Source organism: Pseudophryne corroboree, chromosome 7, assembly GCF_028390025.1.
Source record: "Pseudophryne corroboree isolate aPseCor3 chromosome 7, aPseCor3.hap2, whole genome shotgun sequence".
Lineage (NCBI taxonomy): Eukaryota > Metazoa > Chordata > Amphibia > Anura > Myobatrachidae > Pseudophryne > Pseudophryne corroboree.
In genome coordinates, this window is record NC_086450.1 from 401734397 (window position 1) to 401759733 (window position 25337).

The 25337-nt window shown below is 43.3% G+C and overlaps 1 protein-coding gene across 1 annotated transcript in view; it reads right to left on the minus strand.

Moving 5' to 3' along the window:
• Positions 1–1513: 1513 nt before the first annotated feature.
• LOC134945392 (heparan sulfate glucosamine 3-O-sulfotransferase 4-like) overlaps positions 1514–25337 on the minus strand; it is a 352473-nt gene continuing 328649 nt past the window's right edge. The window contains exon 2 of the mRNA XM_063934635.1: positions 1514–4334. Within this exon, the coding sequence (XP_063790705.1) occupies positions 3698–4334 (637 nt within the window). The 3' untranslated portion in view covers positions 1514–3697. The remainder of the gene's footprint in view (positions 4335–25337) is intronic.

Consider the following 25337-nt stretch of genomic DNA (forward strand, 5'->3'; position numbering starts at 1 on the left):
ACATCTATTTCTGATTTAATTACCATACACAGTTTAGTATCATCTGCAAAGATTGACACTGTGCTTTCCAGGCCTATTCCTAGATCATTAATAAATATATTGAACAGTAGCGGGCCAAGAACGAACCCTTGTGGTATTCCGCTGACTACAGGTGCCCAACTGGAGAACATTCCATTGACCACTGCTCGTTGTACCATGTTATCCAGTCAATTCCCTATCCATGTACAAATAGTATTTCCTACTCCAAATACCCTTAATTTGATGATCAGTCTCCTGTGAGGCACAGTATCGAAGGCTGTATCCATCCGTTATAGATACTCCACTGATTACTGGGGAGTAAAGAAACAGGGGTGAGAGAATTGCTGTTCTTGGTGGCAAATGACCTTAATACTGACAAAAAGTAATACCTTTCGTTATACTTGCCTACTGTCCTTGAATGTCTGGAAGACTCACAATTGTTAAGCACCTCTATCCCAAGAATACATTGGACCTTCTGGGACCTTTGCACTTGATGTAGCAAATTACAGCACTGTGAAGTGGAGTGTAGGGCCATCGTTACACTAATATGTGCCCCCCCCCCCCTGCCCCTTCCCACTCCACGTGGACTACAAACATATAGGCAAAAATGCCTTTAGGGTGCAATATATAAAATGTACCTTGACACCACATAGGTGTGTGTGTGTGTGTGTGTATTTTTGCTTCATACATAAATTTGCAATTACTCCTATACTATGGAGCATATAGATGTCAATGTACTAAGCCTTGTAGAGAGATAAAGTGGACAGATAAACAGTACCAACCAACTAGCTCCTAAGTGCCATTTTTCAAACACAGCCTGTAACATGACAGTTAGGAGCTGATTGACTGGTTCTTTATCTCCGTCCACTTTATCTTTCTCCAAGGCTTAGTACATAGACCCTTACTATCAGAGATTGAGGATGAAGATGTATCAACCCTTTGGGAGAGATAAAATAGCGAAGTTGCACATAGTAACCAATCAGCTTCCTACTGTCATTTCATAGGCTGTGCTAGATAAACGACACTAGACTGATTGGTTGCTTTGGGCAACTTCTCCATTGTATCTCTCTCCAAGGATTGATACATCTCCCACTGCATCTTTACAGTTATGTCAGTTCCCTTCAGAGATATTTGAACTTTACCGTCCTTCTGTAAATCTTGCTTCTTTAACTGTCATGGCACATGTAAGTGAGCTGCCTTACATTATCCTTCTTACCCCAAGCTGCAATTCCTTTGGACCCAATCTGCAATTCTATTGGACTGTGCAACGAATGTGTGTGTGTACAGTATATATTTACATATATATAGTATATATATATATATATATATATATGTATATATATATACACACACAGTATATATATACATATATACACACAGTATATATATATATATATATATATATATACACACAGTATATATGTATATTGTTATTTTTTATATATATTTTTTTGTGTGTTGTTTTTTTTTTTTTTATAGTAATGATACAGCAAACAAAACCACAAAGGAATTTATTTTTAAATAAATCTGGATAACCAGTCATGAAAATAAAATATGCTTTAAATATCTGTGCTTCCTCATCGTCTCTGCTCAGTGGTAGTTTTTGGCAAGTGATTTTAACATATCCAAAAAAAAAAGGTCCAAAATAGGGTGATAGGATTCTCATATGTACCTTTTCCCAAAATATGCAATAAAAGATATACCTATATTTGCTCTTTCAGTGTCCATAAAATACTTATGTCATCTACAGTACATCTACTGTACTTCCAAATAAGCCATACTGATCATATACTGTATAAAAGAGGTAACAAAGATCTGCCGTATTGTAAATATCACAAATGTGCAGTAACCCAGACCAACGAATCACACGATAGTTTTGTTCGGTCTAGTGCAAGTCATGAATAAAAGAGCACGTGTGATTGGTTGCTGTTAGCTACAGTCCATATGTCATATTTACAGCCTTCTGGAAAACATACAGGTAAATCTCATATGCCCTAAACAGAAGTTGAACATTTTTCTTTGTTGAAACTTAATACTAATAATTTTCTTTTAGTGAAAAAACTTCATTTTTTAAGGTAAATATATTTTGTTAAAAAATAATGCTTTTTTTGAAACAATGGAAAAACAACATAATACACACGCACACCTACAGTATAAAACATATTGTAGTAGAGAAGCTGTTAAGCTGAATGAAAACTAGGGTAATACCTGACAAATTATTTATATGCCCTTTTTGATCATCGTCCACTTTTGTTAGGGATAGTACAGATTTACCTGTATTACCATGCTGTAACTGAAACAACCGCAATATGGGGGTAATTCAGAGTTGATTGCAGCAGCAAATTTGTTAGCAGTTGGGCAAAACCATGGGGTGTAATTCAGACCTGGTCACTCACTAGCTGTTTTTTGCAGTCCTGCATTCACATAGTCGCCGCCCACCGGGGAGTGTATTTTAGCTGTGCAAGTGTGCGATCGCATATGCAACCGAGCAGTACAAAAAGATTTTGTGCAGTTTCTGAGTAGCTCAGGACTTACTCAGCCGCTTCGATCACTTCAGCCTGTCCGGGACGTCAGACACCCGCCCTGCAAACGCTTGGGAATGCCTGCGTTTTTCCAACTGCTCCCAGAAAACGGTCAGTTGACACCCACAAATACCCTCTTCCTGTCAATCACCTTGCGATCGCCCGCGCAAATGGATTCTTCGCACAAACCCATAGCAGGGCAGCAAACCACTACCTGTGCGACGCACCTGTGCATTGCAGTGCATACGCATGCGCAGATCCGGCCCTAACCAATATGGTGCCCTAGGCAAGATTTTGGCTGGTGCCCCCTAGCACCGCCACTAGTTCTGCAGGAGATGCCTGGCATGAGTCATCTGGCAGTTCTGCTAACGTCTGGCGCCTTTTGTTTCTGAAAATGCACCTTATTTGCATTACTATGTGGCTAGAATGCACAAGCAGCTTCTGCTGATTAAAATAATACGCAGCATGCCTATATCCTGTGTGTGACTGCGGCTGTATCTGCATAAGAAATGCTACATTACAGTGATTTCCAGGAATACACTGCAATGTAGTATTTTGTATGCAGCTGCAGTCACACACAGAATATAGGCATGCCGCATATCATTTTAATCAGCAGAAGCTGCTGGTGCCCCTTAGCATACCAAATGCCCTAGGCATTTGCCTAGTTTGCCTATGCCTAAGGCAGGCTCTGTGCATGCGCAGTTCTGACCTGATCACAGCACTGCAAAAAACGATAGCGAGCGATCAGGTCTGAATTGCCCCCCATGTGCATTGCAGTTGTGGCAGATATAACATTTGCTGAGAGAGTTAGATTTGAGTGGGTTATTTTGTTTCCGTGCAGGGTAAATACTGGCTGCTTTATTTTTACACTGCAATTTAGATGTCAGTTTGAACACACTCCACCCAAATCTAACTCTCTCTGCACATGTTATATCTGCCCCCCTTCTGCAGTGCACTTGGTTTTGCCCAACTGCTAACAAATTTGCTGCTACGATCAACTCTTAATTACCCCCTGTGTTAGAATCATAGTTTTCTTTAGAATTTGTTTGTTGGCAAAATAATAATTATTCTCGGTACACTGCAGAAACTGTGTCCACAGTCTAGTTTGTTATTAATACTCTGTTTTTGTGAAAAGTTTTCCCACCACGTGTCTGTTTTTAGCTTTCCAGATCTTCTTTCTCCCACTCAAAATCCTGCCCTGTCATTTGGTAAAACATAGCATTAAAAGGTTTGTAAAATTTCCTCAGTCGCCGAATGACATCTGGGTCGATTTTGGGATGAGTCCGGCCCTTGGACTTTCCCAAGCACCTAGGAGCACCTGTGTCTTCTGGCTTTTTCAGACATGGGAAGCCTTTAGTCTTATTAAAGTAAAAGTGTTTGTCAGTGATAATCCGCCGGAGACCCAAAAACTCTTGAACTTTGGCCAGTTCTTCAGCTGGGTTGCTAATGAGACGTTCTCCGCTAACAAAAAGGATTTGGGAGAGGGGAAAGTACTGCATCCAACTTTCCAAATGCAGAGCATAGATGCCTATCCGAAGTGCACTCCAAGAAGCATCAATGAGCCCCAGGGTCCTGTTTTTGAAGGCCAGGACCTCAAATGTTGGAATCTCTGGTTTCTTAGATAGCGTCTGAGTGTAATCGGATATGGCACGTGTCACCGGGTTCCTTACCACCACAATGAGTTTGGTGTCTTTGGCCATTGAGTGAATCCTCTGTGGAGCCTCATTGGTGACAAAATAGCTGGGTGTCTTCTCCATCGTTATCTGCCCTTCTATTGTCCTCGGCATCAGATCACTGCACAAAAAGGCAATAATAATCACGTTACTAAATGAAATTTGCATGAAAGATCAACTTGTTTTTCTTCATATTACTGTGATGTCTTCAACAGTATAGCATAATGTCCCTGTAAACTAAGTTCTTTTGGATGCATTCTCTCTGTGTAATATCACATTAAAACATTTATGCCTTAAAGAAATAAAAGGAAACATTTTAGTAATCTTTATCTGTAGCTCACAGGAAACCCAACACATATAGGATGAGTGATGCATACAGTAGATAGATAGATTTGGTGGTTTTGTTATACCATCGGAAGAAAAGTTAATTTTACTTTGCTATATGAAAATGACACTATGAGCCAGATGTAATAAGTCCGAGTTGACCGAAAGGAACAGGTTCCCGCGGAACTCTGGCTTTTTTTAAAGCATCACTCATGTACAAGGCAAAACCATGCCTGGTACATGATTACCGCTTTAAAAAAGTTTGGCCGGGAACCCGCACCTCTGGCCAATTCAGACTTCAATATATATGGGCCCATATTTGATTTTTTTGGAGGGTTTAGCCCCTGGTTCCTTAATTTCATGGCCGGACTGGCCATCTGGCACTTCTGGCACATGCCAGAAGGGCCGATGGGCAGGTGGGCCGAACTGGTCATTCAGAGAGCCGGGTAGGCCGCGCACAGCGCAGCCTCCAGCTCTCTGGTTCCATAGTCTCCATGGAAATGGGGGTGTCCTGTGAGTCCACGGCACGGACCCGCAGTGCGCCCCCGCCCCATCAACAGTCGCCATGGTAATGGGGGCTTGCCACGAGTTCACAAATGCCAGGGCCGAATTAAAGCCCCAGTACGTCGCTGCTTAACTTTATGCATCAAAGAGGATTAAATAATTTCCATTACACATGCACCAACAGAAATATGAAGAGACGTATTAATGCACACCACCATTTACTTGTATACGCTAGCACAGTGCTAAAAGCTTTATCTCTTTGATGTCTGATGACAGATGTTATTGGTAAGCACTGCAAAGCTTAGACATGACGACCTATGTAGGTTGCGTTTGTCTCTTTCCTGTGGTACAGAGGGTTTAACTTCAATAGTTCTAAATTGTCCAATTTTCTTTTTGTGACTACAAATGAGTTTGTTTGATTTTCAAAAATAATATCACACAATGGTAACCACTGACTACTCTAAATTGCTTTTACCCTGGAAAGTACACAATGGCCAGAAAGAAAGTGACTTCACGGTAAGGGGACCAGGAGACCTGTAAATCAGTCACTGGTAATGTATAAGTCTCCTGTAGTCATCGGGTGCGCTTTCATAAATTCAAGTGTATTCAGACGTCCTGTTTATGAGATGGCAACTGAGACCATGTAGATCAGCATCTATGAGACACAAGAGAATCCCGCAAATGACTGATCCCTAACATCAAAGTTGTAATAGCTTTTACCGATATTATTTTTGTGCCTTTGAAAACATTTTTATATATATGCTCTTAAAAAAGTCATACCCATTTACAGGCAGTTAGAGAGAAAGTAGTATATAATATGATCCCTGGGCAGGAAGGTCCAGCAGGTGGGAACATAATGGCAAGTTGTAGAGAATGATTATCCAAACTTATATTTCTTTTTCATCATGGTCTGTCTCATTTTGTGACATATATGAAATCATACCAGACAGGCTGCAATCTGTCTTCAATGCAAAAACATTTCTCTAGTGGTGACCAGCAGGCTAATACCACTTTCAGACAGAAAACCTGCCAATTACCCGGCATATCAGTGCCGGGTTGTGTTACCGGTCTCTGTCTGACACCCCCTTTCACACAAACAAGCAAATTACCGGGTCAAGAATGTCGACCCGGTAATTTGCAGATCAACACGGGTATTTTGTCTGTGTGAACAGGTCAACCCAGGTCGAAATTCCCGGGTCTCTAACCCTGGTAAATTCCAGGGTCTAAGTCATGGGAATTTCAACCCGGGTTGACACTTTCACACAGAAAAAGGACCCGTTGTGTTTCATGAAATTACCGGGTACAAAAGCTTCACCCGGTAATTTCAGTTTCTGTGTGAAAAGGGGTATAAGGGGTCTAGTAACTATGGGCCTAATTCTGAGTTGATCGCAGCAGCAAGTTTGTTAGCAGTTGGGCAAAACCATGTGCACTGCAGGGGGGCAGATGTAACATTTGCAGAGAGAGTTAGATCTGGGTGGGTTATTTTGTTTCTGTGCAGGGTAAATACAGGCTGCTTTATTTTTACACTGCAAATTAGATTGCAGATTGAACACACCCCACCCAAATCTAACTCTCTCTGCACATGTTACATCTGCCCCCCCCTGCAGTGCACATGGGGGGTCATTCCGAGTTGTTCGCTCGCAAGCTGCTTTTAGCAGCTTTGCACACGCTAAGCCGCCGCCTACTGGGAGTGAATCTTAGCTTAGCAAAATTGCGAACGAAAGATTAGCAGAATTGCGAATAGACACTTCTTAGCAGTTTCTGAGTAGCTCCAGACTTACTCGGCATCTGCGATCAGTTCAGTCAGTGTCGTTCCTGGTTTGACGTCACAAACACACCCAGTGTTCGCCCAGACACTCCTCCGTTTATCCAGCCACTCCCGCGTTTTTCCCAGAAACGGTAGCGTTTTTTCACACACTCCCATAAAACGGCCAGTTTCCGCCCAGAAACACCCACTTCCTGTCAATCACATTACGATCACCAGAACGAAGAAAAAACCTTGTATTGCCGTGAGTAAAATACCTACCTGCATAGCAAATTTACTTGGCGCAGTCGCACTGTGGACATTGCGCATGCGCATTAGCGACTAATCGCTCCGTTGCGAGAAAAAAATAACGAGCGATCAACTCGGAATGACCCCCATGGTTTTGCCCAACTGCTAACAAATTTGCTGCTGCGATCAACTCAGAATTAGGCCCTATGTTACAGTGCATTTATTGAGCACTCAGACCTACATATACAGCAGACTTAGCAGAAGTTGATGCACACTGTTCATGTGCATCAACTTCATCCAGAGAATGAACACTGCATGGTGATTGCAGAGCACCATACAGTAGGATCTGTGGGACAGTGTCAGTCAACCTCCTGAACTCTGTTTGGCTACCAGCCCGTCTCTCACACAGAGTCATCATGACTGGTCAGAGCGTGACAAAGAAATTCTGTCTCAGCTGGCCAATATCTACTTTTCCAGCCAAGAGTCTACTTTGTCTATATTATAGTTCTTCAGCGTAGGATAGGTTTTTTTCTTTGTTAATCACATAAAGCGCTGTTGAAATCTTTATCATAGACTTAGCAAAACTCACATATTAATGGCTACAGAAGGAATTTACAGCAAGCTGCTGACAAATCTGATCTATATCCACGTGAATTTCAATATACGCATTTTCCTCGCCAGCAAGCCATCTAGCCTGTAACTAGAGCAACAGACGGTGAGATATTTGATAGAGCTCCAAGATGACAAGCCATTTACTCAACTGTGATTAAAAAAAATGCAAGTACCTTGCACCACACCATATGTAATATAATCTCTGACACTGGCGGAAACTCGTTTTACAGAGATTGCATGGCTCTGCTTGCTCCAGCAAAATCCTCTATGTTCATTTGCAGTCTTTTCCGTACTTTGCTTAATAGGCTGAGTCTGATGGACAGGACACAGATGGGATGTGCAAGGCCAGCGTTTGGGAACAGGCACTTGTGCGGTGTTTGTTTGCTGTGTCCAATCAGCTGCCTATTAGCTATAGGGTGACTGGGAATTTCTGTGTGTATATTTGACCCTTGGATGAGGTAGGACAGTGCTGTGTATGGATGATGGATGAGGTTTGGCAACAGCCCTCGCAGTAGTTTCAAAAGCATCATTTCCAGTCCCCTTAGCATTGGGCATGCTAGAAAATAACAGCATTAAACCAAAACTTTCCAGTCACAGTGATTGATGCAGAGGAGTAACATTGCTGTTAAGCAGATATCTGTAAATACTGTTTCACCCTGCGTCTTTTATTGCTAATATCCCAAAGTCGTCTGCCTGCTTCATGTCGTGCCTTCTAGACGGATGTGTCTAATTAGAAGGCTAATAAATAATGCACGGATTTTCGCATGTGATATGGAATTTTTTTTTTCAGATTTCCCGTAGCTTTATTATGCTTATTTTAACAAATGAGGTGAATGACTGCAGTGAACCATAGACTTGATTTAAAGGGATAGGCTATCTACAGCTCATTTTATTTCCCAGACAGATTAAGCTATTTTCCATCCACTTGGAAATGGTAACAGATAAGCTCAGGTTTGTGCATCAAACACAAGCATTTCTATTGGTTGTGTGACAGCAACACAACAGTACCTAATGAAAAAAATGAAACATCGGACAAGATAAAGTTATCTATAGGTAGAGTTCCCCTTTAGCCATGTTGCCACCATCTATTAGCAGTTTGTGTTTTATACTTCAGTGATGTCTCCGGAAAAGGGGCGTAAGCAGTTCTTTGAGGGCCACATTGCGACAGTTGGAAGGGGCTCCTTACTCCTTCTAGAGAGTCACCTCTCTCCACAGCAGTTGTTAATTTTATGCGTCATAGTATTCCCTAGTCCACATTATACTACACAGTGTCCAAAGTTCCTATTACGTCCGATTTTGGCGGGGCAGTCCCGTTTTTTACGGTCTGTCCCGCTTTCCCACCCACGGGTCGCAGTGTCCCGCGGGTGGGGGGGCAGTTGGGAGATCCCTCCCTGTCACTCGCTGCTCTGAGGAAAGCAGCGGTGAATAGATGCTGTGCGCATGTGCACAGCGTCTATTCACGGCAGAGAGGGACAGAGGGCATGACCAGCAGCTCTCACAGCGCTGTTCATGCCCCCATAATAACGAACACAGGGGCCTTCGGCGCGCGATAGTGTCCCTCCTCCGCTGCTATCAAAGTTGGGAGGTATGCTATTATGACTAACTGTAGTGCACCAAGTCAGCAATATGCCACATTGTACTGCCTCCAGTACACATGCCACACAGTTCCCTCACTTCACATTATGAGGGAGATGTACTAAGCAGTAATAAAAGTGGAGAAGTGAGCCAGCGGAGAAGTTGCCCATGGCAACCTATCAGCATTGATGTAACATTTATAATTTGCATACTACAAAAGTATACAGAGCAGCTGATTGGTTGCCATGGGCAACTTCTCCACTGGCTCACTTCTTCACTTTTTTCACTGCTTAGTACATGTCCCCCTATGTCACATAGAGGCTAATTCAGAGATGATCACAGCAGCAAATTTGTTAGCAGTTGGGCCAAACCATGTGCACTGCAGGGGGGGCGGGGGAGGCAGATATAACGTGCAGAGAGAGTTAGATTTGGGTGGGGTGTGTTCAAACAGAAATCTAAATTGCAGTGTAAAAATAAAGCAGTCAGTATTTACCCTGCACAGAAACAAAATAACCCACCCAAATCTAACTCTCTCTGCAAATGTTATATCTGCCCCCCCCTGCAGTGCACATGGTTTTGCCCAACTACAAATAATTCGCTGCTGCGATCAACTCTGAATTACCCCCCATAGTGCTTAATGTTCAATTCCGGGAATCTGATTGATCTGGCTGAGACAACTTTATAACTTGGGTGCAGTTGAGTCAGGTCCCGAAACGGGCCCCCTAAGCCTCTGGGCCCCACAGTAGGATGAAGCAAACAGAGAGCAGGGCAGAGTCAGATAGAGCATGGAGAGGGATGTGGAAGAAGCAGTGGGGGGTGGGGGTGTTACTGAGCGAATAGGTGCAAATGGAGAAATGGGCGGAGCAGTGCAGAGACTGAGGGTTCCTTTACTAGTAAATAAATAAAAGTTTCAAAATTTTATAAAATATTTAAATAATCATGCATTTAAAGAAAAAGTAATCATTCAAAATAAAAAATCCTTTATTTAAATAAAGTTATTTTTTTTTATCATTATGTCCTGCTAGCACCATCGGTGTTAGTGAAGGTGAGTTTGGGTGATCCTGTGAAGATAGGTGGCGGGTTTTTGCACTGGTGGGGGCTGATCATAGACTTTCAGTAATCGACGGTAACTTTTCTCCATTTATAAACAATCCCAACAGAGTAAAAGGCTTTTGACTTGAAAGTTTTAAACTTAAAAAAACATTTTTACATTTATTTTATTATTTTAACAATAGTTCCCAAAAGTACGTTTTAAGATCCAACTATTTAAATTGTTACACTTTTAAAATTATTAAATATACTGTAAATGAAGAATACGGAGGATCGAGGATGAGAGATGCGAGTTAGATTTGCGGAAAGAAAAGATAAACGGATAAAGAGAAAAAGAGAGAGAGAGAGCACTTTCTTCTGATTAATGCAAAAATATGAGTATCAAATGCGACAGCAGAAGTGAGTGTGATTATTCCAGAAACAGTATGAAAGCTAAATGGCATTGCTTGGATAATTCCAGGCCCTATAACTGACAAGAAGAAGGATTAGACAGATTATAAATAGCAGAGAAATGAAAACAATTAGAAAGCGCGAACGGGAGGTGAGTTAAAATAACTGTGTTCCGCCACTGAAAAAGCCTTTTTGTCAATCACATTTAGAGTGGAAATATAATGAAAGAATAGATTTCCCCGAAGGATGTTCCACTGGATTGGACATGGAGGAGAAAAGCTCGAGATATAACTGCAGGTTTATATCGCAAGCCTAACCAGAGAGGAGGGAGGGGTGGAAGGATGAAGGCGGATGACAGCTTGTCTACAGCATGGTTCTTACAGGCATAGGAAATAATCAGAGACCAGCAGTCACTGCTGTCAGTCACTGGAGGAGGATGTGAGGATAGAGACATAGGGCATCCTGAGAATTGAAAAACAGAGATATGACAGTGGATTTGGAGGAGACGAGTGCACAGGGAGGCATGGAAAGCTGGTGGACCTTAAGAGTTGCCTTTAGAATAACTAAACTTCTGAGAAAGCTGAAAATGGCACTACAGAAGAAAAATAAATGAAAAGTTATGTCTGTATACTGTATGTGAATATATACATATATAGCGTATTCTTAGATCCGGCACTGCTTACCTCCCTGCTTAAATATAACCCGATGCCATCCACATAAATAGTATAGTACAGCACGGTTCCATTCGCGGTACTCTTGGGTATAAATTACAAGACGTGCTAAACCATAGTTTCTATGTTTACAAAAGGAGACTATGTGGTCTATTCATGAAGCAGTGAAAAGAGTGGAGAAGTGAGCCTGTGGAGAAGTTGCCCATGGCGACCAATCAGCTGCTCCATACAATTGTATAGTACGCAAATTATAAATGTTACTTCAATGCTGATTGGTTGCCATGGGCAACTTCTCCACTGGCTCACTTCTCCACACTTTTCACTACTTCATGAATAGACCCCCTAAATGGATATATATGTTAAATACATTGCAACCTAATGGGTTAAATGAATATCTGTCTTTTGGCTGCTTGCAGTAAACAGTTTTTCACTTTTAGTCATAACCTGTTAATGTAACACTGTATACTTTGTTTGTGGTTTGGTATAGTATTTGATCTCTAACCTGGCATATGATTCACATATAAAATACCTTGTTGCAATATTGTTTCAGATGGCTAGATTGTGAACTATAATAAGCCAAATTGAAAGATCTAATTGATATGGATATGGATTGATATGGATGTGCTATAAATACTACACGGAAACTCCGTTTGGCCACACGCCCCCTGACGAAGTCTATTGTGACGAAACCGGTCGGGATGCTTACACCAAGTGCTGAATGAGCAGCCGCATGCACTGTGACTGAGTGCTTGGATGGAAGCACAGCTGAATGTGAACCGCTAAAAGTTCCCCTGTCTGAAACACTGCTGGGTGCGATCCGGAGACGTTTCTTGTGGGGTTTTGGAGAAGGGAGCCGGTATTATTTTACTTCGATGTACGTGAGCTTTTACTCTTTTACTAGTAAAGATTTCAAACTTTGCTCATTTGTGCGCCTTCCTTTTTTCTGTTTTTTTACATGTACTTTGCCGGCGGATCGGCTTTTCAGGAACTGGCAGCATTTGCATCAATTAAAAAGGACTGACTATTTGAATTGAACTGAGAGAAATATCCTATGCGCAGTTAATAACTGTGGTAAATATATATATATATATATATATATGTATATATATATATATAGAGAGAGAGAGAGTAATATCCAATTTATCGCTGCCAATAACAATTTCCCATCAAAGTCATCAGTAATTAAATTAATTGGCTCACAAGGTCCACACAATACACTATAAAACACTAGCTCTGTTGTTTTCATTGTATTCCAAGTTATAGAGCAACTTGGTGGTAGGGTGTAAAAATAATAGCTTACTGTGCTTTGAACCAATGATGGCATCATCACTATGTGTCACCCAACCACATTCACACTCCTTTACAATCACACAAAATGTACATTACCTTTGTGTATTACAGCTACTGTATAGTATTGATGGAATAAGTAGCAGTTTAAGTATTGTAAATACGTTGTCATGATTCAATACAAACATTATAAGAAAACAAAATCTGATTTAAAAATAGTCAATGGCAATTTGCTTTAGATGCAGAACACAAGCCTTTATTGCCCAGTTGCTGCATATTAATGTATAAAGAGCCGCGGGCAGATGGGGGAGAGTAGCGCTACAGCAGCATTTTGTAGGAGGATGTAGCAGACCTCACGGCAGCGTCCACCCGGCTCCAGCAAATGAGACCTCGCTTGCTGGAGCCAGCTGGATGCTATGCCACATCCTCCTGATATGCTGTGTTGTAGCCGCTGCTCTACCCCGTCTCCCAGCGGCTCTCCCCCGTCTCCTCCTCTCAGCTACCTCATGTTCCTCATCCCAATCCGACTTTTTTTAAAGTCGGATTGAGATGGTCGGAAAGGGGGCCAAAACCTGTCGGATTTGGCCCCATTTCCGACAGAAGCAAGCGGATCGTCAGCTATTCTGCCGAGCCACATGCTTTCCGACAAGTTGAATTCCCCGACTTGTCGGATAATTTTGGGGTATATTGAATAGGTCGGAACCCCTTCCAACCTAAAAAAGTTGAAAACTGCCGTCTTTCAGACAGACGGCAGCTTTCGACTTCAGTTAAATATATTCCTATATGGTTTCTTAACTTTGTTGTTGTTGTTGATCGGTGGCTTATTTATTTTTTTGCTCCCATTCATCCATTTTTTGGGGATAGATTTGCATAGATTTGAAGTCCAATCACAGATTCAGCAATGTTACAGTTAGAGATGAGCGGGTTCGGTTCCTCGGAATCCGAACTCCCCCCTGAACTTCACCCATTTTACACGGGTCCGAGGCAGACTCGGATCCTCCCGCCTTGCTTGGTTAACCCGAGCGCGCCCGAACGTCATCATCCCGCTGTCGTATTCTCGCGAGATTCGTATTCTATATAAGGAGCCGCGCGTCGCCGCCATTTTCACTCGTGCATTGGAGATGATAGGGAGAGGACATGTGCAGCGTTCTCTCAGTTGCGTTCAGTGTGCTGCAAATATCTGTGCTCAGTGTGCTGCAAATATCTACGTTCTCTGCCTGAAAAACGCTCCATATCTGTGCTCAGTGTGCTGCAAATATCTGTGCTCAGTGTGCTTTATTGTGGGGACTGGGGACCACCAGTATTATATAGTAGGAGGACAGTGCAGAGTTTTGCTGACCAGTGACCACCAGTATTATACGTTCTCTGCCTGAAAAATGCTCCATATCTGTGCTGCATTGTAGTATATAGTAGGAGGACGGTGCAGAATTTTGCTGACCAGTGACCACCAGTATTATATCACTATGGTACAGTAGTCCACTGCTCTACCTACCTCTGTGTCGTCAAGTATACTATCCATCCATACCTGTGGTGCACTTTAGTTGTTGTGCCCAGTAGTAGGAGGACAGTGCATAATTTTGCTGACCACCAGTATATAATATATAGCAGTACGGTACAGTAGTCCACTGCTCTACCTACCTCTGTGTCGTCAAGTATACTATCCATCCATACCTGTGGTGCATTTTAGTTGTTGTGCGCAGTAGTAGGAGGGCAGTGCATAATTTTGCTGACCACCAGTATATAATATATAGCAGTACGGTACAGTAGTCCACTGCTCTACCTACCTCTGTGTCCTCAAGTATACTATCCATCCAGCGACCTTGGTGCACCTCTTTTTTTCTTTGCATCATGTGCTGTTTGGGGACTATGTTTTGAAGTGCCATCCTGTCTGACACTGCAGTGCCACTCCTAGATGGGCCAGGTGTTTGTGTCGGCCACTTGGGTCGCTTAGCTTAGCCACACAGCTACCTCATTGCACCTCTTTTTTTCTTTGCATCATGTGCTGTTTGGGGACTATTTTTTGAAGTGCCATCCTGTCTGACACTGCAGTGCCACTCCTAGATGGACCAGGTGTTTGTGTCAGCCACTTGGGTCGCTTAGCTTAGTCATTCAGCGACCTCGGTGCAAATTTTAGGACTAAAAATAATATTGTGAGGTGTGAGGTGTTCAGAATAGACTGGAAATGAGTGAAAATTATGGTTATTGAGGTTAATAATACTATGGGATCAAAATTACCCCCAAATTCTATGATTTAAGCTGTTTTTGAGGGTTTTTTGTAAAAAAACACCCGAATCCAAAACACACCCCAATCCGACAAAAAAATTTCAGGGAGGTTTTGCCAAAACGCATCCGAATCCAAAACACGGCCGCGGAACCGAATCCAAAACCAAAACACAAAACCCGAAAAATGTCCGGTGCACATCACTAGTAACAGTACATCTTTTGATCTCTGCAGCTAGGCCAGTCGGGGCTTGCCTTGGTTATCAGTGCCTAATTTGTAGATATAGGGTGTCATTCCGAGTTGTTCGCTTGCTGTTTTCGGTCGCAGTGCAGCGATTAGGTAAAAAAGCGGCACTTCTGCGCATGCAGCGCAGTGCGCACGCGCGACGTACTTTCACAACAGCCGATGCAATTTCAGACAAGGTCTAGCGACGCTTTTCAATCGCACTGCTGGCCGCAGAGTGATTGACAGTAGGTGGGTGTTTCTGGGTGGTAACTGACTGTTTTCGGGGAGTGTGTGTAACAACGCAGGCATGTCAGATAAAAACGCAGGCGTGTCTGGAGAAACGCAGGCATGGCTGGCTGAACGCAGGGCGTGTTCGTGACGTCAAAACAGGAACTAAATAGTCTGAAGTGATCGCAAGCCAGGAGTAGGTCTCGAGCTGCTCAGAAACTGCACAATCTTTTTTTGTAGCAGCGCTGTGAACCCTTCTGCTAAGCTAAGATACACTCCCAGAGGGCGGCGGCTTAGCATTTGCATGGCTGCTAAAAGCAGCTAGCGAGCGAACTTGGAATGAGGGCCGTAAAGTATAACAAAGACAACTGAGAGACAGAATTGAAAGTCTGATAAAATAAACTTTGAGGATATTCCAGGCTCATAAACACTAACGGTAAAGCTGATGGGACAAAAATAATTGCCAAAACTCTGTTCAGCACAGGTTCCACATTGGGCGTGGGATTACACCGTGATGTGTACCAACATGAAAAACCTCACTTTCATTTTGTGGGACAGGATGCAATACAGCAGGCGAAGAAGGTGGTGATCGCTGGGTTGTGGTGGGGGGGGGACAGTTTCCAACCCATAAAGGACTTATATTTTACAAGCACTCAGAATGTGCTAGCATCAGATGTCCAATAACTGTTGCACATTTCAGGTCTACTTTTACTGGGAATACATTTCTGAATGTATTTCGTCCATTGCAATAAAGCATTTAAACCCATAAAAGAGAACAGCAATTCATGTCTGGCTGGCAGAGCAGTGATGGAATGGCTGTGGCATAATACTGCTGCACAGCCACCGAATAATGATGTTTTGCCAATCCACTAGTCCTGACATAGCATACAAGAGGAAAGAATAATCCGTAAATGGCTGTTTATTTACACTCCATGACAAATGTTAAAATGCTTGAAATGAGTGAGTGTGTTCTATATGGTCTGCTTGATGTTCTTCCCATTGTCCATCATTACAACTGTTCAGTAATACTTCAAATCAGCTCGGCCGGGAATATGAACAGGTACCTTCAGGCTGCGACTCGCTTTGCCAAAATCACCTCAATCCTTCTTGAAAGAAAGTGTTTGAATGATTGTTCAGAGCTGAGTGTTTTATACACGTGCAATGTAACCAGGTCCATTTGCAGCATGTAGGAATGGTTTTATTGCCAGTGGCCTCTGGAGATTATTTAAATCCAGATTATGTTGTTTATTTCAGGAATCACAGCTGTCATTTATCTGTGTGTGGCTAGAGCATTTGTTCATTTGATAAGATTTTCCCACCCTTGAGTATATTATCCTCCAAAACAGATCCATTTTCCTGCACCTTGTGTTGCTGAATCACAGACTGAGCTCCGCAGGTGTCCAACAAATGCGTTTGAAGGGATTTTAAATAGGTCTGCGTTCTTGCTAACATAATTATACAGCTTTATTGCGTGCCAAAAAGAGGTAATTCAGACTTCTATCCCGAAACCAGGCTGCCAGTAAATACCACAGAGAAATTGTTACAATTAATGAACTCAAAGTTAAATGAAATATATATATATATATATATATATATATATATACACTGCTCAAATAAATAAAGGGAACACTAAAATAACACATCCTAGAGCTGAATGAATGAAATATTCTTGTTAAATACTTTGTTCTTTGCATGGTTGAATGTGCTGACAACAAAATCACACAAAAATGATCAATGGAAATCAAATGTATTAACCCATGGAGGTCTGGATTTGGAGTCACACTCAAAATGAAAATGGAAAAACACACTACAGGCTGATCCAACTTTCATGTAATGTCCTTAAAACAAGTCAAAATGAGGCTCAGTAGTGTGTGTGGCCTCCACGTGCCTGTATGACCTCCCTACTATGCCTGGGCATGCTCCTGATGAGGTGGTGGATGGTCTCCTGCGAGATCTCCTCCCAGACCTGGACTAAAGCATCCGCCAACTCCTGGACAGTCTGTGGTGCAACGTGGCGTTGGTGGATGGAGCGAGGCATGATGTCCCAGATGTGCTCAATTGGATTCAGGTCTGGGGAACTGGAGGACCAGTCCATAGCATCAATGCCTTCGTCTTGCAGGAACTGCTGACACACTCCAGCCACATGAGGTCTAGCATTGTCTTGCATTAGGAGGAACCCAGGGCCAACCGCACCAGCATATGGTCTCACAAGGGGTCTGAGGATCTCATCTAAGTACCTAATGGCAGTCAGGCTACCTCTGGCGAGCACATGGAGGGCTGTTCGGCCCCCCAAAGAAATGCCACCCCACACCATTACTGACCCACTGCCGAACCGGTCATGCTGGAGGATGTTGCAGGCAGCAGAACGTTCTCCTTGGCGTCTCCAGACTCTGTCACGTCTGTCACATGTGCTCAGTGAGAACCTGCTTTCATCTGTGAAGAGCACAGGGCGCCAGTGGCGAATTTGCCAATCTTGGTGTTCTCTGGCAAATGCCAAACGTCCTGCACGGTGTTGGGCTGTAAGCACAACCCCCACCTGTGGATGTCGGGCCCTCATACCACCCTCATGGAGTCTGTTTCTGATCGTTTGAGTAGACACATGCACATTTGTAGCTTGCTGGAGGTCATTTTGCAGGGCTCTGGCAGTGCTCCTCCTGTTCCTCCTTGCACAAAGGCGGAGGTAGCGGTCCTGCTGCTGGGTTGGTGCCCTCCTACGGCCTCCTCCACGTCTCCTGATTTACTGGCCTGTCTCCTGGTAGCGCCTCCATGCTCTGGACACTACGCTGATAGACACAGCAAACCTTCTTGCCACAGCTCGCATTGATGTGCCATCCTGGATGAGCTGCACTACCTGAGCCACTTGTGTGGGTTGTAGACTCCGTCTCATGCTGCCACTAGAGTGAAAGCACTGCCAGCTTTCAAAAGTGACCAAAATATCATCCAGAAAGCATAGGAGCTGAGAAGTGGTCTATGGTCACCACCTGCAGAACAACTTCTTTATTGGGGGTGTCTTGCTAATTGCCTATAATTTCCAGCCGATGTCTATTCCATTTGCACAACAGCATGTGAAATTGATTGTCAATCAGTGTTGCTTCCTAAGTGTACAGTTTGATTTCACAGAAGTGTGATTGACTTGGAGTTACATTGTGTTGTTTAAGTGTTCCCTTTATTTTTTTGAGCAGTGTATATATATATATATATATATATATACATACACACAAACTGGGAGTGTGATACCATGCAATAATATACATTTTCTTTGTCCTTGTATCACTTACTATTAACACTTTTTCTGGAATATACTTAATGACCAATGGACCATTTTTTGTGTACATATACTTAATGTATGCAATTTGTGATATTCAGTTAGGGGGCTAAGTCATTGGGGGAATTTTTTCTTCTGCCCGAGGCAGGAGAACCCCTCCTACACACACATACACACGATAAATGAAACATTTTCACGATGGCAGTCACGAAAATACATGAATCCAGGAACTTATTCCAGAGCCTATGTGTTTTCACCTGAAAACGTGTCATTTTTCAGCCCCCCCCCCCCCCCTCAAAAAAAAAAAAGGTCTACAATTTAGTAAAATGGTGATTAAAAAAATGTATGTACAAATTTTTTTCGTTGGGTAATTGAATATCCCCCTAAGGGCCTGATTTATAGGTTCAAAATATATTTATGCCTACCCCTACTCTGCCCCAACCCAAATTCATAATATGCCACACGGCTATGGTGGACAGTGATAGGCAGAGGGAGGCTGTGAAGGAAAGGGTGACAGAGGGAGGCAGTGGGTGACAGGGAGAGGCAGTGGGTGACAGGGGTACAAGCACAATGTCCTGTGTGGTATGGAGAACAGGGGGCATGTACCTTGGTGGGGGCAAGAACACAGCGACCTCTTCTCTGTCTGTGACAGGGGCCCCTTGTGCTTTTCCTCAGTTTGGCACTTGGTCAGGCAGTGTCACGTTTTTTGGATAGCCAATAAGAAAAATTCGGATAAAACTGAACTGGCGTTAAATCCTCTCTAGCAGTGATCATAAGCGCTGATAGGTGGCAGGACTCCTCTATCAGTCCTGCACACACAGGATCAGCCCTGCCTACCGAAGGTAAGGGGCAGGTCCTTCAGGCAGTGCGGCCCACCCTGCTCTCTGCACTGGACCATTCATCTGACATTGCTCAAAATGGTCTGCAGGGAGGTGGTGGGGGGTGGGGGGGTGGGGGGTTTGATAACTCATTGCTAGTCTTGGCAGCAATGCTCAGACAAAGCACCTGCTGCACCAATGGTAGTTCTGCATCTGGATCTCTGCATGTATTCAGGGTCAGCACCATCTATGTGTCCGCACCACCCATACATATCCAAACATACTCTGGTGAAAGCACCATCATCAGCAGCAGATGTAGGCATTTGCCTCAGCCCTATCCTTGGTGCAGGAGGTCCGTCTAAAGCTGGATGGACCCCTGAGTATGCTCTCTTCTGAACAGCTCACGACTCTGACTACATGCCCGCCATACACCCACAGAATACTTATCCTACCTGCAAACTCTCCGTGCTGCCCTTGCAGCCTGACCCTAACCCTTATTTAGTCCTAACTCTGAAATCCAATGCTAACATTGTGCCTGGCAACATTTCATATGGCAATGTCAACATTGTGTCAGTATAGACATTGTGAATGTCAATATGTACCTACATTCTGGCATACAGAACCCGCTCTCCAAACTCAAGTATTTGCTGAAGTGATATAGAGAGTAATTGTTTAAAAATGTATCTCAGGTTTCGTAGATGTGAACTGTATGTGGGAGGTAAAATGACAGTCTGTGGATTACCCAGCGCGATACATGACACTTTAAAGGGAAGTGTCACTCGTATTTTAAAAAATGCACGCATGTATCAAATTCCTGTCCATACGTAATGAGTGATGTAACCCCGGTGTAACAAAACATGTAGGGCTGAAGCTGTAGTTTCTACCATAATGCTCCCTCTCCATCAACTCCTACAAGCTATCAATCTCCAGTCAGGTTTGATGCCTCTACACAATACAATAAGGTTCTATATTAAGTATTATGATGATGTACAGAGCAGCCACTTATAATTATCCTCAGTGTACTTCTGTTATTCCTTGTGTGGTTCCATCTCCTAAGCATGTAACGTGCATATAAGCATTACATATACACCGTCAAGTAACATTGTTATGACCACCTCCTACGTTTGACGACGGCAGTGCGTAGCCCATGAAGTACATCACATGTCATGCGCTGGCTTGGTTGATATATAAGATGTGCGTCTGCACACATATCACTCGTTACTGTCATGGGTAAAAGGGGCGATTTATCCGAGTTGTGAAAAGGGATGATTATAGGCTTTTGGGCGGCAGTGTTTCTGAAACAGCGCAGTTTGTGAGCTATTCATGTGCTACTGTGGTGAAGGTGTATCGTGACTGGGCAAACTGACGTGGAAACTGCGGAGCACCATGTGCCATTGATGTGAGAGGTGAATGTCGGCTACAAAGGTGCATGAGGGCTGACTGAAATGCTACAGTGGAGTGGCTTACCGTCAAAATGAGCCTGGGGGCTACCAGACGTGTGTCTAAAACAACAGTTCAGCCCGTATAGCTGCTGTCCGTGCTGCACACGGCAATTACTCTGGGTATTAGCTAGTGGTCATAATAATGTGACTCGCCTGTGTATGTGCACTACACAGCATTATGTTCACTTCACAGTGACCATTTACACTTTCAATGTACCTAAAATATAGGTGGGTACAGAATACAGATAGTTAAGCCATATACTGTATGAATAATAAAATGCTAAGTATTCACCATGTGGGTTAAGAAAACATAGTACATCTGGGTCCGGATCTAATGGCTTCCGAGATGGCCAGAGCTATGATATTTCGACCAAACTTGTACGTTTTTTTTAAAACAGCAAACGTTTACAAGGCAAAACCTGGTTTGTTTTGCCTTGTAAACGTTTGCTGCTTTAAAAAAACATACAAGTTTGGCCAGAGGGGGTACTTCTGAGTTGATCGCAGCAGGAACTTTGGGGGTCATTCCGAGTTGTTCGCTCGTTAGTTTTTTTTCGCAACGGAGCGATTAGTCACAAACTGCGCATGCGCAATGTTCGCAGTGCGCCTGCGCCAAGTAAATTAGCACAAAAGTTTGGTATTTTACTCACGGCTTAACGAAGATTTTTCATCGTTCTGGTGATCGGAGTGTGATTGACAAGAAGTGGGTGTTTCTGGGCGGAAACTGGCCGTTTTATGGGAGTGTGCGGAAAAACGCAGGCGTTTTAGGGAAAAACGCGGGTGTGGCTGGAGAAACGGGGGAGTGTCTGGGGCGAACGCTGGGTGTGTTTGTGACGTCAAACCAGGAACGAAACTGACTGAACTGATCGCAGTGTAGGAGTAAGTCTGGAGCTACTCAGAAACTGCTAAGAAATTTCTATTCGCAATTCTGCTAATCTTTCGTTCGCAATTCTGCTATGCTAAGATACACTCCCAGAGGGCGGCGGCTTAGCGTGTGCAAAGCTGCTAAAAGCAGCTAGCGAGCGAACAACTCGGAATGAGGGCCTTTGTTAGCAGTTGGGCAAAACCATGTGCACTGCAGGGGAGGCAGATATAACATGTGCAGAGAGAGTTAGATTTGGGTGGGGTGTGGTCAATCTGAAATCTAAATTGTAGTGTAAAAATAAAGCAGCCAGTATTTACCCTGCACAGAAACAAAATAACCCACCCAAATCTAACTCTCTCTGCAAATGTTATATCTGCCACACCTGCAGTGCACATGGTTTTGCCCAACTGCTAACAAAGTTTCTGCTGCGATCAACTCAGTATTACCCCCCGAGTCTTGGAGCTCCAGCCGTCTCGCAAGCCATTACATCTGGCCCCATGTATTATTTAAAACCACTTATTTTTGCACTGATTAGTCCTGTTTGGCGTATCCTGTGCAAAGCCGTGCTATGTCATTGTCAATCTACTCAACAGCCTTTGCCTTATCATGCTCCCCTAGTGTGTACAGGCCACATCTGCCTAAGCCTGGGGCAGAGGAACTGGGAGGCTGCCGTTTGCTGCATCATTATAATCATAATGCTTTCATACATGTCCTTGCGGAGATGCAGTGGAAGGGGGGGGGGGGGGGCATTCTATGCCGACGCTGACTGAGTCATCCCTTCTCTGTCCACTTAGGGGCCAGTCCAGAGTTGGACGCATTGTTGCAAAGGAACAAAATGTGGACATTCACCCATTGCCAAGTTGCCTGCACCTCTGCAATATCAGCGCCACTTGGTGTTTACTCGAATGGCCGTGGCTTGATCCAGTTAATGAACGTGACATGCAAATCTTTTTGGGGCGTAGATTCAAGAGCATCTTTTTGAATGTCTGCAGCATTTGGAGAAGGTTCACAAAGCAGATCAATGACCTCAATGTACTGCTTCATTAGATAATGGCCTCTTACCTGTTACCAAATTTATGAAATATATCAGTACACACTACACATGACCCCGGAAGCTCTCTCTTAAGGTCAAATATGTATTCTAAATGATTACTTAAAATGTATTTTCTCTATTAAGTGTATCCATGCTTGATATAAGTTACTCAAGAATTGGAACTCGTTGGTACATTTTGCTTTGACAAGGAAGAAACAAACTAAGGCTGATGTGTAAAATACTAGGGCATTTTTATTCACCAGTCACATGAGCAAGAAGTGAGGATGTTCAGTGATTATCTGCTTTGTATTTTAATGTAGCACTTGGACGGACTCCACCTAAATGGCAGCTTATCGGCTCAAACATTCAGAGGATTTCCAACCAGCTATCCCTTCCCTTTCCATCACAGTGGGTTTTATGAAAAGCTTTGCAGTGTGTGCATGTGAGCCAGGCATATGACTCCTGCCTGCCTGTCAAATGCTACAGCATATGTAGAAGTGCATTTATTTTATAGGGAAGCTTCTTGTTTGGCCACATTGGTTTTCTCCTGATGAAGTTCTTGTATAGTGACCTTAATTGAGACATCACCTCCGTAGCAGCTAAGAGACAGCTAATGGTATGCCACACTGGCATAGGGGTGCCATAGGGTAATAAGAAGTGATTGTAAAATCACATACCCCCTGTGGTTTTACGAATATTGAGGAACTACTAGCAGGGTCACAGTGTTGATCCTGGCCTACACATAACTCCCAAATGTCCAGGTTTTTGTGGGACAGTCCCATTTTTATGGGCCTGTCTGGCTGTCCCACCCACGTGTCGCAGTGTCCCGTGGTGGGGGGCAGTTGGGATGCTCCTGTCACTCACTGCTTTGCGGTGAATAGACGTTATGCGCATAAGCACAGCGTCTTTTCACGGGAGACAGATGGACTAGGGGTATATCAGCAGCTCAGAGAGCACTGGCCATGCTCCAACAGTGACAGGAAATGGGGGAGTGGCTCATGATCGCATTGCCATAAAGCCACGCCACCTTCAGTAGAGACCACGCTCCCTTCGGCGCGTAAGAAGTCCAGATTTCAGGATGTTGGGAGGCATGCCTACACATCGTGATTAAATATTCCATCAATCAGTAATGATGCACCTCACGAATTCATGTGCCTACTAAAACCCCTTCTTTAATTATTTTTTGGGGAAAAAATTGTGCTTGAGAAGTATGAAATAGCAAATGAACAAAATAAAAGAGAAAAGAAAAATCCACATTAACATGATACAAAGTCTTCGTTGTCATCTCCAGTACCCAAGACTGTCGTAGGAATTTGCCAAGTTTGCCTATAAGGTAAATAGCGCACCGGCTGCCACTGTAGGTCATAAGTGTAAAATAAATGTTAAAAAAAAAAAACATTACAGTATTACACCAATATACAGTGTAAGCTGTAAAATAACTCAATTTGGTTTAGCAGAACTGTGCAATCAAATAAGTGGGGGAAAAAAGAAAATCAATTGACAGTAATGGTTTTATTTAATGATACTGATAAAAACAGCCTGAATATATAAAAAAGATTTCCCGTCTGCAAATTTTACTGAACTAGCAAATCAGACTGATGCTGACTGAGTGCTTCCTAGACCTCCATTTCTACTAAAATCAAAATGCGCTAACTTGTCTTCTGTTTAGAACGTTCACCTTGAAGATAATGAAGGTACCGCGTCCTAGTGCTTATTTCAGCTGTCAGTCCCATCCCAAAAAGTCGAGGAGTTCATAGAAACGGACTTCAAACAGCCTATTAATGCACAATGAATCCATTTGTGAAATGTGTGAATTGCCACGTTACCAGGGAGCCCAGATGGATTATTTAAATCCAGATTATACTGTTTATTTCCCATTCACAGCTGCCATTTATCTGTGTGTGGCCAGGATACTCATTAACATGATAACTTTGTGACAATCAGCTGACTTAACAGCAGTGACTGCGACAATAATAATAATCATCATCCTTTTAATTATAATCATAACTGATAATATTATTGATTTCCTCCAAACAGTTACTTTATCAGAGCGGCTTTCATCCTAAAAGCAAAAGCCTTGAATAACATTCTGCCAGTGCCAAACCGTGCCAGCAAGCTGCACAGTACATGCGTTTCAAGTTGCTGCATATAAACAATGTAAATGACACAGTGTAATACATGCACAACATACACAAACACTGCCAAAAACGACATCATAGAAGGTTCAATTTCATTTAACTAGTCAGCAGACAAAAGCAAACACTACCTCCAAAACAGTGTGAAATTAAAACATACAATAGGTTTAACACACTGATATACATAGTTATAGTACTGTATAGAGCGGATCTAGGCATGGCCGCAGTCACCCCGCTGGCGCCGCTGCCCACCCGCACCCCGGCTGCAGCAAGCGTCGTGGGCTGTGTGGGCACCCGCTGCAGCTGGCACCTTTGTCAGAAGCTAGAGGTCTTAATTGACCTCTTGTGTCTGTGCTGCGCTATAGGAGAGATGTCATGACGTCTCTCCTATAGGAGGCGCGGGCGGCCAGAGACGGAGCAGCGGCGGCAGCATCGGTCGGGAAGCAGGAGCAGGGCTGGTGAGTATTGGTTTTTTTTTTTTTTTTGTGT